Source organism: Macrobrachium rosenbergii, chromosome 46, assembly GCF_040412425.1.
Source record: "Macrobrachium rosenbergii isolate ZJJX-2024 chromosome 46, ASM4041242v1, whole genome shotgun sequence".
NCBI classification, from domain to species: domain Eukaryota; kingdom Metazoa; phylum Arthropoda; class Malacostraca; order Decapoda; family Palaemonidae; genus Macrobrachium; species Macrobrachium rosenbergii.
In genome coordinates, this window is record NC_089786.1 from 24,228,958 (window position 1) to 24,242,515 (window position 13,558).

General features: G+C 35.7%; 1 protein-coding gene across 1 annotated transcript in view; it reads left to right on the forward strand.

The window, feature by feature from the left end:
* LOC136830407 (uncharacterized) overlaps positions 1-13,187 on the forward strand; it is a 20,542-nt gene extending 7,355 nt beyond the window's left edge. Inside the window, exon 2 of the mRNA XM_067089943.1 lies at positions 12,703-13,187. Within this exon, the coding sequence (XP_066946044.1) occupies positions 12,703-13,187 (485 nt within the window). The remainder of the gene's footprint in view (positions 1-12,702) is intronic.
* Positions 13,188-13,558: the final 371 nt, after the last annotated feature.

Sequence of the window (13,558 nt, forward strand, 5' to 3'; positions counted from 1 at the left end):
TTTTAATAAAATGAGATTCACGCTCTCTGTCATGGGAAGACGTAATGAAGGTGTTAATATACTTGGGTGAACTTTTGCTGCCTAATAGATAAAGCTCCTGCTGATTGTTTTCGACTCTGGGACCCACTGAATGACCCGGAAGTGTTTTGGAAGTGTTATAATGACTAACCTAATCACTTTTAGTCTTCTGGAGAGAGGATGAGTGTCATTAGCTTATTTTCATTAATAAATTAATTCTGTTCATCATTCCACGTTCTTTTTAACCTAATGAAAACGCCAGAGATTTATGTGACCTTTTTTCCAGATTCCGCTTTACCTGTAGCTTTTCATTCTCTACCATCTTGTAAACCATCTTGTAAAATGTATATATTATATATATATATATATATATATATATATATATATATATATATATATATATATATATATATATATATATCTAAATGCATGTTTTTTGTTTCTTTGTAAGATCACTTTGTCTAATTGTAGGGACCAGATTCAGTTGGGTAAGCCTCCGTACAGTGTCTTTCTGAATTCCATCAAATAAAGTGGTTTTATTGTCATCAAGAATTTGAAACCAAGTAAACTACAGTTATATCCAAATATTTGTCTTATTTTCTAAGTAGGATGAGATTGGTATTTCCCTGGGATTTTAGAATGTCAAGCTGGACTTTCTCCTCACTTTCCCCAGGTCAGGAAATCGTATTGGTATTTGATTCGCTTTCCTCAGCACACTTCTTTCTACTCGAGTTCGTATTTCACTCTGATGATATCTATTATGGTTATTGATGGCTGTTAATTATCTGTGACAGGCTTCGTGCAGTGAGATGCATCGGAACAATTAATCTCCTGAATTTTATGTCGACTCCTGAAACGAAGCTGCCAGGCAAATTGTGGCAATTAGAGGGCGATTGCAAAGACCAAGGGCCATTTTTCCTACGCAAAGCCTCGTATTGCAAAGCAGTTAATTTTCCTAATTAGTGTACGTTAAACCAAGCAATAGAAATGTGTCAAAAGCGTATAACTTCTTTGTTTAAAGTACTAAATTAGGTAGACGAGAGAAAAGGGGGTTTCTGATGGTTAAATCTTTCTAGCAGAACTCATATGTTAAAAGCTTCTACTATGTATCAACTCTGTATTATTATTATTATTATTATTATTATTATTATTATTATTATTATTATTATTATTATTATTATTATTATTATTATTATTATTATTGCGGAAGAAATACATCCCCATTTATATATGTGTAATGTTCCACAGTTGTCAGAATTAAAACTACAGCTGAGCAGGCTCTAAGAAGTTCCAAGCTTTGAAAATTCTCACAGTTGTGTTTCACCACAGGTTTTTCTAACTATTTTTTCTAACTGTCTTTTGTTTCTTCTCTGGGACTTTATGCGATTCATAAAAGCTGTACCAAGAGCAGTTTATTAACATGGTCTGTTTCAACTACACCTTTTTATTTGCGTTATAACTCGTAAACAAAAATAGCATGCAATAGTACACCCTGGTACACTTATCTGTACTTCAGTCTGATATATTTGTTAAATCTGTGACAACATTTCCAGATCGATGGAGACACCCTTTTTTTTTTTTTTTTTTTTGCCACGGAGATGCATTCATAAAAAGACGAATTGCCCATTTATGTTATCCGAGTTATTTGCAGGTATAAATTTGAAGCTGCCATTTGAAGCAAAAGTTTAACATACATGTTTTCATTCCAGTCTGAATGTTACATTTATTGACGGCACAGCTAAAGTAACTGCTGTGGTAAATTGGCTAACCTGAATCAGGAAAAAAATTAATTTAATGGTAAATGCAGGTGTGGACAAACACTTACTAGATTTACTACAGTAATTTGTTCGATGAATATAAATGAGATGATAAGATTTTTTTAAAATGCTTTATAAAGCATTGATTCATACTCAAATGTGCAATGTCCCTTGCAGTTAATCGAGATGAAATCTAGAACTTTTACCCGAGAAGTATTTCAGAAGTAATCGTTGCAGTGACTTATGTTCGTTGTCTGACCAACATTCGTTGAAATTGCCACCTAATCTAGCTAGTCTTTTTATTTATTTTTGTATTTCATTTCCGTTTGAAGTTTAAAGCGTTCATTTGAAACTGTTTCCCAAAATAATAGGAAGTGCTTAAGTTAAAAAGCTTTGGAGGGCATTTCAGTGCATATTACTGATCAGCGTGACCCACAGACTCCATGTTTAGAATATTGCTTGGGTGAAAATCTGTTTTAAGGTAACCACTGAATTTTATTATTTCGGATTTTGGGTCCCTAATACCTTTTGTGTAATAATAAATATTATAGTTATCCTAAATAGGACCAAATTCATCAAGGATTGGTTGGGATTGAAAGATAAATTTTGACAGTTGCAAATGCCTGGATTTATTTTTTGTGATAATGCATTAATGGAAATTATAAAAATCGTTCATCGATAATATTGATAAATGAATCATTAAAGTCATTCTTGTAATCTGTCTTCTGATATGCTAAAGGGAATTATAACAAGAGTTTACGTTTGAACTATTTGAAAAGTGACTTACAAAAGACGTTTGTTGTCTGGTATTAATTTTTTGTACAAAAATAGGTCTCATTAAAGCTGGAGTTACAAAACATTATTGATTAAAATCTATGTTATTATAAGCAGTCCATCCAGAATAAAAGCAAAAGAAAACACTTTAATAATTCCCTGATATCCGATCAGACCAGGACATTGAAACGCAAATTGATAATCACTGGGTGTGTGAGGATTCACACTTGATTGGTTCTTGATTAAGTGATTAAAGTTATTCAGAGCTTGCTCAATGAATAAATTGGTAACGATTCAAATCACGGTTGATTCAGTAAGCAAATTTCATGTGGGTTTGCATGAAGGTAATGGTGGTACTAAAAGCTGATCATCAGTATAGGCGGATTTAATTTAATCCTGTTCTGTTTACTAAATGGATATCGCATACTAAAAGTAAGCCTGTTTCTGCGGAAAATAATTTAGATCCTGCTTTCATATGTGGATTACTATGTAACATAATTAGTTATTGAGTGTCAGAATGGGAAGAGATGGAACAAGAGATTGACTCTTATTGTGTCACTTTCCTCACACAAGAAGGAAGAGTTGAATAGGAAGAGTGCTGTCGAAATTTCCAGTGGTTAATTAATTCACTTCAAGTTCTGGAGTTTATGCTTTTCCTGTTGACGTTACCTAAATTAAGTAGGGAGTGAAATCCATATCGAAAAAAAAACAAATATTCTAAATTAAGTAACGCTGAGATAGTTTTAATTTTAATAGAATGCCTTCGAGAAAGAGAATATGTAGAATATATACATACATATATATATATATATATATATATATATATATATATATATATATATATATATATATATATATATATATATATATATATATATATATATATATATATATATATATATATACATATATATATATATACTATATATATATATATATATATATATATATATATATATATATATATATATTTATATATATACTGTATATACGAATTTTTATCATTACTGTACGCAAACATTAAGCTTCAAATGTAGTTTAATATCCAATTCGCGCTACTTCGAACACCAGACAGTACGAACCTCCGACTTCCCGTCAACATTGAAGACAATTCAGTTATCAAAATAGCCGATTAGTCTTGAACGTCGACGGGAAGTACAGTAGTTGGTGGGTATTTTCAGGTGTTCGAGTCCTTAGGTACCCAACCATTTATCACTTACAGTATAAGTCCCCTTCGGCGTATTCCCGAAGTAACGCGAATTCGATATGAAACTATATTTGTAGCTTAATGTTTGTACACACACACATACATACATACATACATACATACATATATATATATATATATATATATATATATATATATATATATATATATATATATATATATATATATATATATATATATATATAATTTAATGTGTGTGTATGTATGTAAGTATTTATTCTGAAGATAAAATAATTCTCCCGTCGAAAAGGAATTGTGCTGTTTGCTTACCTTCCTTCAAGAGCCAAAGATTCGAAGAATGTTTCAAATGGCAAGGGATATGATCCATTTGATCCTTTCACAATTGATACAGCTGTTTCATCCCTGCCTCCGGCTTTGTCAGTGGGCTTCGGGTTACGATTGGCTCTCTCTCTCTCTCTCTCTCTCTCTCTCTCTCTCTCTCTCTCTCGCTATGTTTTCTTGATTAGAAATATGCTGCTTGTTTTCCATATTTCAGTACTTCTGTCAATCTTTCGCTCTCCTGACCATATGGATCTTTAAGGGAATCATTAAATGGTGTTGTCTTTGAATATCTGTGTAGCGAACATCATACATATTCGGGCAATGTCTGCGCCTTGATTGGCTGTGTTACACGAATATTGGAGCGCCTTTCCCACGATGGGGTGAAAAGACCCGTTCACTGAAGAGGGCGGATCCTCTGTGGAAATGATTTCGTGCCTATTTTCGGGGTTTTTATAATGTGTTTATTGGTATCGCAGAGGTTTTCACCATTTGAAGTGGTTCCTTTTCTGTCTCGGTAGAGTCCCTGGTAGTCCTGTTAACCAAGGACGTCAGGCGAGTGCGGTTGACATTACTGTGTGACGTCCTGTCGTAGGATTCATCAGGAACGACGTCAGTGGCGGTTGTTCGTTTTCAAGATTTTGCATAATCCAGAAAGGCTCCGCCTCTTAGTTTAAAAGTCCTCGTTGTTAGTGTCAGTTTTAGAAGTAAGTTCCCTTAATCCTGTTGTTCAGATACCCATTACTAATTAAATGTTGCTGGATCCTCTGTAGTTTTCTGCTGATAGATACTAATAATAGTAAAAGGAAAAGTAGCTTGCGGTAGGACTGACTGTATTCCCCTGCATTGGTCAAGCATCCCTCCACAGTTGTAGGTATACTGTATACTAAAGTCTGGAACAGCTTTCATCTTCTGGAAATGACGTTAGGGAAGGGAAGATTTATCATGACAAAGTCATTGTTGATTCCAGATACTCATGAATGAGTATTGTCGGCGTTAAAAAGAACATAAAAAGATTATTTTAGACTTTAGGAACGTGTTAAAGATAGCCGAGGCACGTAACAGATCATTCTTTTTTGGCTGAAGATGATGGTGTACGCAACAGTCTTTTAAAATGGGTGAACGTTTATGGTCGTCTGTATATATTTATATAACCCTGCAAAGAACCTCATCACCTTTTAAAAACTTAATGATTTAAACGAAAAAATACCAATCATCCTCTTTTTATTCCTCATAAATTGCTACAATCAACTTTTGTAATTCAAACTCGGTAGCAGGATAATGACTTCTTTAAAATGTCATGTATAATTTTCTTTTTGACTCTCTGGCAAGGCATTGTTTCTTTCAGGTTAATCTTCTCGTGATAAGTTACTAATGATACTCCCATTCTACATAGAGCAAGTGCGATCTGTTATGTAATAAACTCCTCTTCGATATTATTGCCATTGGTCTGTAGAGAAGTAATTACGTAGGGGAGGAAGGAAGTCATCTTTTCAACTTGTACACCTCGTATGATTTTCGTAAACTTACTAAAGGAGAATACACAATAATATGTTAATTTAAGCATCAAAATTTCCCGATTAATTTATCTTGACTCTGCAAGATGTGGACATCAAATTTATATAAGAAGGAAGCTATTTAAAAGAAAATTCAGAGAAGCTTTATTGTACAAAAGTAGTTTTTGCATGCATAGGTCATAGATGCAACCCTTTCATTCCTTTTTCTCTAACTTCGTTCATACTTTTGCTTCCATCTCACACCTTTAAAACCTTTTTGCTCTCATTTTCCTTTCAGCGCTGAATGACCTCGCAAGTCCCTGCATTTGGCCTAAGTTTTGTATTCCATTCATTCCACGTTTAGTTCCTCATAATTCCCAGTCATATCTACTTATTATGTTGAAAATTTAGATTATTATTAGAATAACCCGAGATTTTCTATAAAAACCTGATTTTAAATATATCAGCATATAACAGAGAAGAAAAGCCCTTTCAATATATTTATCAAAATCACAAGAATTTCTGAAAAGCATCTTCCAGACTTTGATCGCTTATGGTAGAACCACTTATATCATTTACGCGATTTTAATAACCAATTAAAGATGTGAAAATCTAATGTTGAAAGATTGCCTCCATAAATAAATATGCAAAATATTTTATAGATAAATATTAAAAAACACTGGGTTCACTGATGCTTGCAAAAGCAAACATACATCAACAGAAATTAGCGAAGTTCTGTTGTTTCTCTGACAGCATCCGGCCTACGTTCTAGAATTAAAGGGCATTGGTTTTTAATAACTGTAACATATTCTCGACGAGAAAACTTATAGATAAATAGTATCATTCAGGAAATAAAAACCTTATTTTCATTGAGTAAGTAAAATAAAAATGCAGTATGTTACGACCGCATCAATTATCAGCGAATAAATAGGACCACATTCATAAGCTAAACATCGTCTTGTTGAGTCTTACAGGTAATTAATTATTCGGGGGCTCTGGACAAGTTATTTTAAGGTTTGAAATCATTCCAGTTAAGTCTTTAGGGTTCGAAGAAATATTTTGTCGATGCATGAATCCGTCACACAATCCACCTCATTAATTTCGACTTTAACTGCAAAGGAAGTGACGGAGGTTTCATTATTTGCAAAACGAAAAATTGCATATTTGTCGTCTGAATAATCATTGGTTTCGCGTCTATTTGCTTTTCTGAGATTCTGCTTGAGAACAATTTCGGTCTCAAAATTGGGAAGTCTGTTGTGAGCTGGAATATAAGCAAATATTTTGTTTCAGCGATTCCAATAATGAGATGCTGATTTTGTTCCATATTCACTGTATCGATAATAATCTATCTTTTTGTTTTTGCTACACTGGATGTATATCAGTATGTTGGAAATGAAGTGGTGGGATACGGGGTGATCGGACAGAAACCCAGGAGATCGAGTGAAATCTTGGAGACAATATAAGTAGAGAAAAGAAGCAAAAGTTACGTTGGAAAATTTCAAGAAGAGTTGGAAAACGCAAAGTAGAATGTGCTAAGTACGCAGCCCAAGATAGTGAGGTTGAGTAAATAGCAAGATCGAATAAAGGCAAGAAGAGAAAGGTGGGAACTTGAGAAAACAGGAATACCATGCATTCAGAGGTCAGTGAAATATCGACGGCGGAAAAGAAATAGAGAAAAGACCTTTCAGAATGAGGGAAGGGTCAACGATAACATCCGTCGATAGACATCGCTGAGCAGAACATGTTTGTGAGGTCATGAGAGACATCAAGAAGGATCATTTACTGATGTACCAGAAGATGAAGTGGGCGTCAATGTATCAGTGATGAAGTCATGGGTTCTGAAGTGCAGTAAGTAATGAAGAAACTTAGAAGTAGGAAAGCATCAGACTATGATTTTATCTGAAACTGAAAGGACACCCAGTACTGGATAAGGAACAAAGCGTGATAACGGATTTGGTGTTGTTATGAGTTTCAGGATTTTATCCCGAAGCCGAAACAAATTGTTTACATTCAACGGTATCTTTATCAATCGCTTGCCAACACTAGACAAACATTTAAGATAAAGCATAGAACTCTGGAAAGAAGATTCACTCAAGAGAGGGATAACGAAACCAAAAACAACTTTAACAGTTGATTTATTATAACAAAAACTTATATTATACAAACAATATTATACAAACAAACCATGTCCCTAAATGAAACTGCTCTAGGAACAAAGCAAACACTCGGGACGAAAATCCCTCTCGTCGATATAAAAAAAAAAAGAGAAAAACGAGCCGGTAAATATAAACTACGAATATTACATTCAAAACCCTTAAAGGGGAAGCAAAAAGTCCTAAACCAGTTTCTGGTGACTTAAGCAAAACAGAGGAATATTTACTTTACGATAAAATCATGAAATAACTGCAGAGGTTTTTACCACGTCGTGTATACTTTCAACAGAATTTTTGTTAATGGTGTAAATACTGTTGATGTTGTTGATCATATTGTTGTTTATTGGTTCTGTTGATTTTTGCAATGTTTCTCTTGTTTTGAGTTTGTTAGTTTTGATACTGATTTCATAGTTTTAATTTTAATTCTTTCGGGAGACATAGAGCTGAACCCTGGGCCTGTTACTCATTACAGAAAGAAAAATTGCAAAGTACTTTGCTCAAATATTCGGGGCTTAAGATCCAATTTTCTTGATCTCCAGAGTTGTGCCCGTAACTACGAATTGATGTTTTTATCCGAGACTTGTAAGTAGTAACAAGCCAAAGGTTGGGTTTTTAATCCCGGGGTTTGAAGGCCCTCATTTTATTTATTGTCACACCATCCCACATACGCAAGGTATTGCTGTATACATTAGGTCCGGACGACCTATTTACCGTCAGTAAAATTTGTAGTGTAGTTGCCATGAAGTTCTTTGTTCTAAAATTTTCTGTAAGTTTTACAGTGTTTACGTATTTACTGTTTACCGCAGTCCAAACACCGACATTTCTTTATATGACAGTCTCTTAGAAAGGATTAGTATGGCTCAGTCTCAGGATTCAAAAGCTTCATTCGTTATTTGTGGAGACTGTCATGCAAAGCACAGTGAGTTTAAATCCAGATTCCACAGATCAACATGACCGATCTGCTCTTGAGTTCTGTGAATCCTCCGATTTTGTCCAGCTAACTGAGGCACATCTCTGGCAATAGATTAGACCTCATAGTCACAGATGTTCCAAAAAGTTAAGTATATCTTAGTTTAACCAGACAACTGGGCTGATTAACAGCTGGCCCGAAGGATTAGACTTATTTTACGTGGCTTTTCAGTCTGGACACATTTACCCGACATCAAATGCCGGGAACAGGAATAATCGGGGTTGCATTCCCACCGGGTAATATGATATATGATTCAGTGGGGAAAGCACTGCACCATTGCGCATTTTCCAAATTGAATTCCACTGGGAAAACACATTGAAATAAAAAGCATGTTTATATGAGTGTGTTTATAATGCAGTCATTTAAATGTTAAGTAAAATGCCACGCCTACACACACACACACACACACACACACACACACACACACACACATATATATATATATATATATATATATATATATATATATATATATATATATATATATTGATATATATATATATAATAGATAAAATTTGAAACAAGAATAGATTTTAAGTGAGTTACTGTATTTGTTATCCTTGTTGCGATATCTTCCAATGGAAGGTTTTATTCCATGGTTGGTTTACAGTTGAGAGAGTTGATTTCATTCCTGGGAATGAAGAGGAAATGAGAGAGAGAGAGAGAGAGAGAGAGAGAGAGAGAGAGAGAGAGAGAGAGAGAGAGAGAGAGAGAGCCCTTCATTCTCTGTTAAGAATCGTTTTAGACTGAGCCAGCCTTGCCCTCTTGGTCAAGGGCAGCCCGTAAACCGCTTAGCAGTTCAGTATTCACATTCTCTTACAGAAATTAAGCAGCTACGCAGTTCACCCTTGGACTCTCGATGGAGAGAGAGAGAGAGAGAGAGAGAGAGAGCCACTAGAGGAGCTTCATACAATAGTCTTGGTCCGTAGCTGTCTGTGCTTTTGTCTTTCGAGGCAAAGGCTTGCTTTTCAGATCTCGCCCTCGGGTTCCCTACTAGAGCATTTGCTGTCGCCTTCTGACTGGGAGGCGTGGCACTTTTTGGCATTGCTTTGCATTGTGGGTTGTTGGGCATTCAAAATTGTTGTTTTCTCTCCTTTCTTCTTTTATTACTCTTTACAAAGATGGGTTCCTTGATTGACAGTGATAGCGGGGTAGCGAAATTTTGAGAACAGGAAGACTGGAAAGAGAAGGCTGAAGATTTGAAAAGGAACACGTAGTATTCGTACCAGAGTATTTACATTCCCTATGCCTGCAAGTATTGAAAAAAGAGAGGTTATTAGTGTAGCTACTTCAAACTGCGTGGGAAATAAGTCTTGATTAAAAAGATAAATGTACTAAGGAACTGGTACTACAGTTAATCAAAGAAACAGGTAGGTTGCAAGAGTCAGAAATTGAGAGTTCGCTTACAGACGGGGAGGAGAAGAGAGAGGGTCCAGGGAGAGAAGGAGAGACTATATGTGTCAGTTGCTTAGTAGTTAGTCAGTTGCCATTCTGAAGTTTATAATACATTAAAATTAGTCCCAGTATTTGAGGAACCTAATATCGTAGATTTTATTTCTCCTTCGGAGGAAATAACTGGGAAGTTACTTGGGCCAGTAGAGTGTTGGACAACTTTTATCCAGTATCGTGTGAGGGTGAGGCTCAAGATGCATGCAACTATCTGCTAGTTGCTTTCCGCCTGTTAAAATGTGGTCCACCTGCCACTCTTCATTTTTTCAAGTCCAAAGTGAAATAAGAACGAACCCGGGAAGACTGAAATACTGGCAGGAACTGTTGGTGTCAGAGGAAAAAAATGTAGTAACGGCTTTTATTTTTTACTACAGAACTTTGACTTTAAAAATAGGGAAAATGATAGAGTTGCAAAAATGTTTAAATGATATAACTCCAAAATTCATACTGTAATTTATAAATCATCGATGAACCATTTGTATATAAAACTTCCACAATATCAGCAGCTTCATACTCGTAAATCCAAGGTTCATCAGGATATTAAATTATTTAACTTTCAGTCTACCTATGGTAACTTTTTACCATTACTTACAAATCAGTCGACTTTTCTCATCTTTGGCTTCTTATACACATTTGCTGTGCAAGCAGGTACTCTTTCCGCCTTCGATTTCCCCCCACATATTCAACATCGGGAATTTTCCTCAATAAAAAAACATGGCTCGATAATCTCTTTATGCATTCCATTTTCGCCTCTCAAAACATTCCGTTTCCTTGCGGTCTTTTGCACATACCATTTGCTCTACTTGTTCTGTGATTCGCCTGTTCTTTAATCCTACTCCCAGATGCTGGTAGTAAGCATTTACTCGCAGTTACATACACAAACTGAATGTATCTATATTCCCACCATCCCCATCAACATCCAGTGTTCCGTCTTATGGGTTTCCGTTTCACCCTCCCAGCTTTACTTTTACTCACTTTTCCTCTCAACTTTCAACACTTGCAAACATTTTCAAAGTTTTTCACAAGTTGATGCAGTTTCCTTTTAGTATCTGAAACTTTGACTACACTTGGTGTAACTTTTGACTCACATCTTACATTTGAGACTCATCTAATGACAGTATGAGCAAATGCTGCACCGAAGTTGGTATTATACGTGAGGCCTCCTATATTTATAACGATGATAAATTCAGCGCTTTTGTTTTAGGTCATTTGACCTTCCTTTACTAGAATACTGTTCTCCGGTGTGGATGTTTTGATAAGTTGTATTTTAACAGAGAATTTTGCTCTCACAATTGATGCCTGCCGAGAGCGACCAAATTTGCTGAACAGTCGCACCGATATGCGATAAATTTTCCTAGTTGTGGAACTTCTCAGTTCCGGAGGTCCTTTATACCTCACACAGTTGGGCTGTGGGACAGTCTCCTGAGGATGTTGTGCAGTTAGAACCTCAAAACTTCAAGCGAAGATGCAATGCATTACTACCCTACAATAATTCTCCTTGTATTCTAATCATTTATTTATATTTTTATCTTTATTTATTGGTTTTTAATTCATCTTTTTCTTCTAATAACCGATCTTTTCTTTCTGTATATCCTATTATTTTGTGTAACTTCTTTCAAATGAAGACCAAATTCTTTGGAAGCTTGATTTTCAAGTCAATGGCCCCTGTGGGCTTGTTACATATGAATAGGAGTTTATCTTCTGAATAATAATAATAATAATAATAATAATAATAATAATAATAATAATAATAATAATAATAATAATAATAATAATACTTAAAAAACTCTTTCGATTTCCTACCCCGAATGAAATTAGAGTAACTTCGAAAGCAGAATTATATCTGAGAATAATGATTTGGGTTTGAGATAAAAGACGAGAACTTTTAGATAAAAAATGCCGTCCTCTTTCCTTGCTCCGAGCCTTGATTTCTTGCCTCGGCATTTTCATCATAAGCCGATGAGGGAAAGATGAGGTTCCAAGCAGAGGAAAATTTCAGCAATATTTAAGAGCCAAATTGCTGTTTTTTCTGGAATTCTTCCAGATTGCTGTTCTTGATCACACACAGCTTTCTCAAGTATGCTGTTTTGATCACACACAGCTTTCTCAAGTAGGAGAGAGAGAATATAATCCTTTAATCTTTTTTATAGTGTTTTCGCGTTTCTGCACTCCATAAAGTTTTGTGTCTGGATCTGGTTTATATGCATAGTGGCATCAGAGGCCGAAGTTCAGGAGGGACTTTTGGGGGTGGGTGAGGTCGATTCCCCCGAGGTTGACGAACGCGCCTCTGCGTTGCTCGCTCCGCATGTCGGCATTTCATGTACGAGGAGTAATTTTTTTGTGTGCCTCTCTCTCTCTCTCTCTCTCTCTCTCTCTCTCTCTCTCTCTCTCTCTCTCTCCATCTGACTGTACCCCTTTTCCGCCGACTCGAAGAGGTCTCGTGGTGTTTGCTCACCATCCATTTGGGTGGTAGTTTAGAAATTATCCCCGGATATATAGCTATATGCCTACGTTTGTCTGTTTATCGCATCTGTGAGAATAATTTGTTACTGACTAGTGAACGTTTCATTGGTTTCAGGACTACTGCTACAGAGGAGATGGAAATTTCTCAGAGACTTTTTCAGGAGGGAGCTAAAGGCACAGAAGGCCAAGTCAGGAGATGGTGGTTCAATCAGGAAGAAGTACATGGATTTAGACCATCTTTTATGTCTGACAAGTACTCGAGACGAGCGACCAACCTGCAGTAATTATCCATCACCACAATGTGACCAGGATGAGGTACTTGAGGAAGGAACCAGTGAAGTTACCCCTACAAAATTAGCAACCATCCTGAAGCCCCAGAAGCAAAGAGAAATCAAGGAAAATACCAAGAAGAGTTATGAAGAACTGATTGATGTTTTAAAGAAGAAGGCACATGAAGATATTGATGAAGATAAATCTTTTCTATTGTCACTGCTTCCAAAATTTCAGAAATTTAGTGATGATCAAAAGTTTGAGGCACAAATAGAAATTCTTAAAATCCTGAGAAGGCTACAGCAGAAGTCGACACAAGAGTCCAACTAATGAATATCATGGTACTGTGCCTTCCACTCATACTTTCCCCCGCAAACACCTCCACCATACATTTCTCGCCACACCCAAGGCCATTTAACTCATCAAGGTCAAATACTTATGCAACACCATCTTTGTGAATGCAATTTCTCAAACCAAGACTTTTTTTTTAACATACCCAAGGACAGGTTCATAACCAAAGTTATCCAAAACTAAATCCTGGTGTACACCGACTGCATCAAATAGCCATGTATCAGAAACATCTGTCCACTCAAATGAGACAGACTTGTTCGCACTTCCATAATTAGCTTTGCATACTCAGCGATTTATTTGCAAGAAACGATGGATTCAGTTGTTTTGTTTAGTTAGTCAGAAGAGGAGAA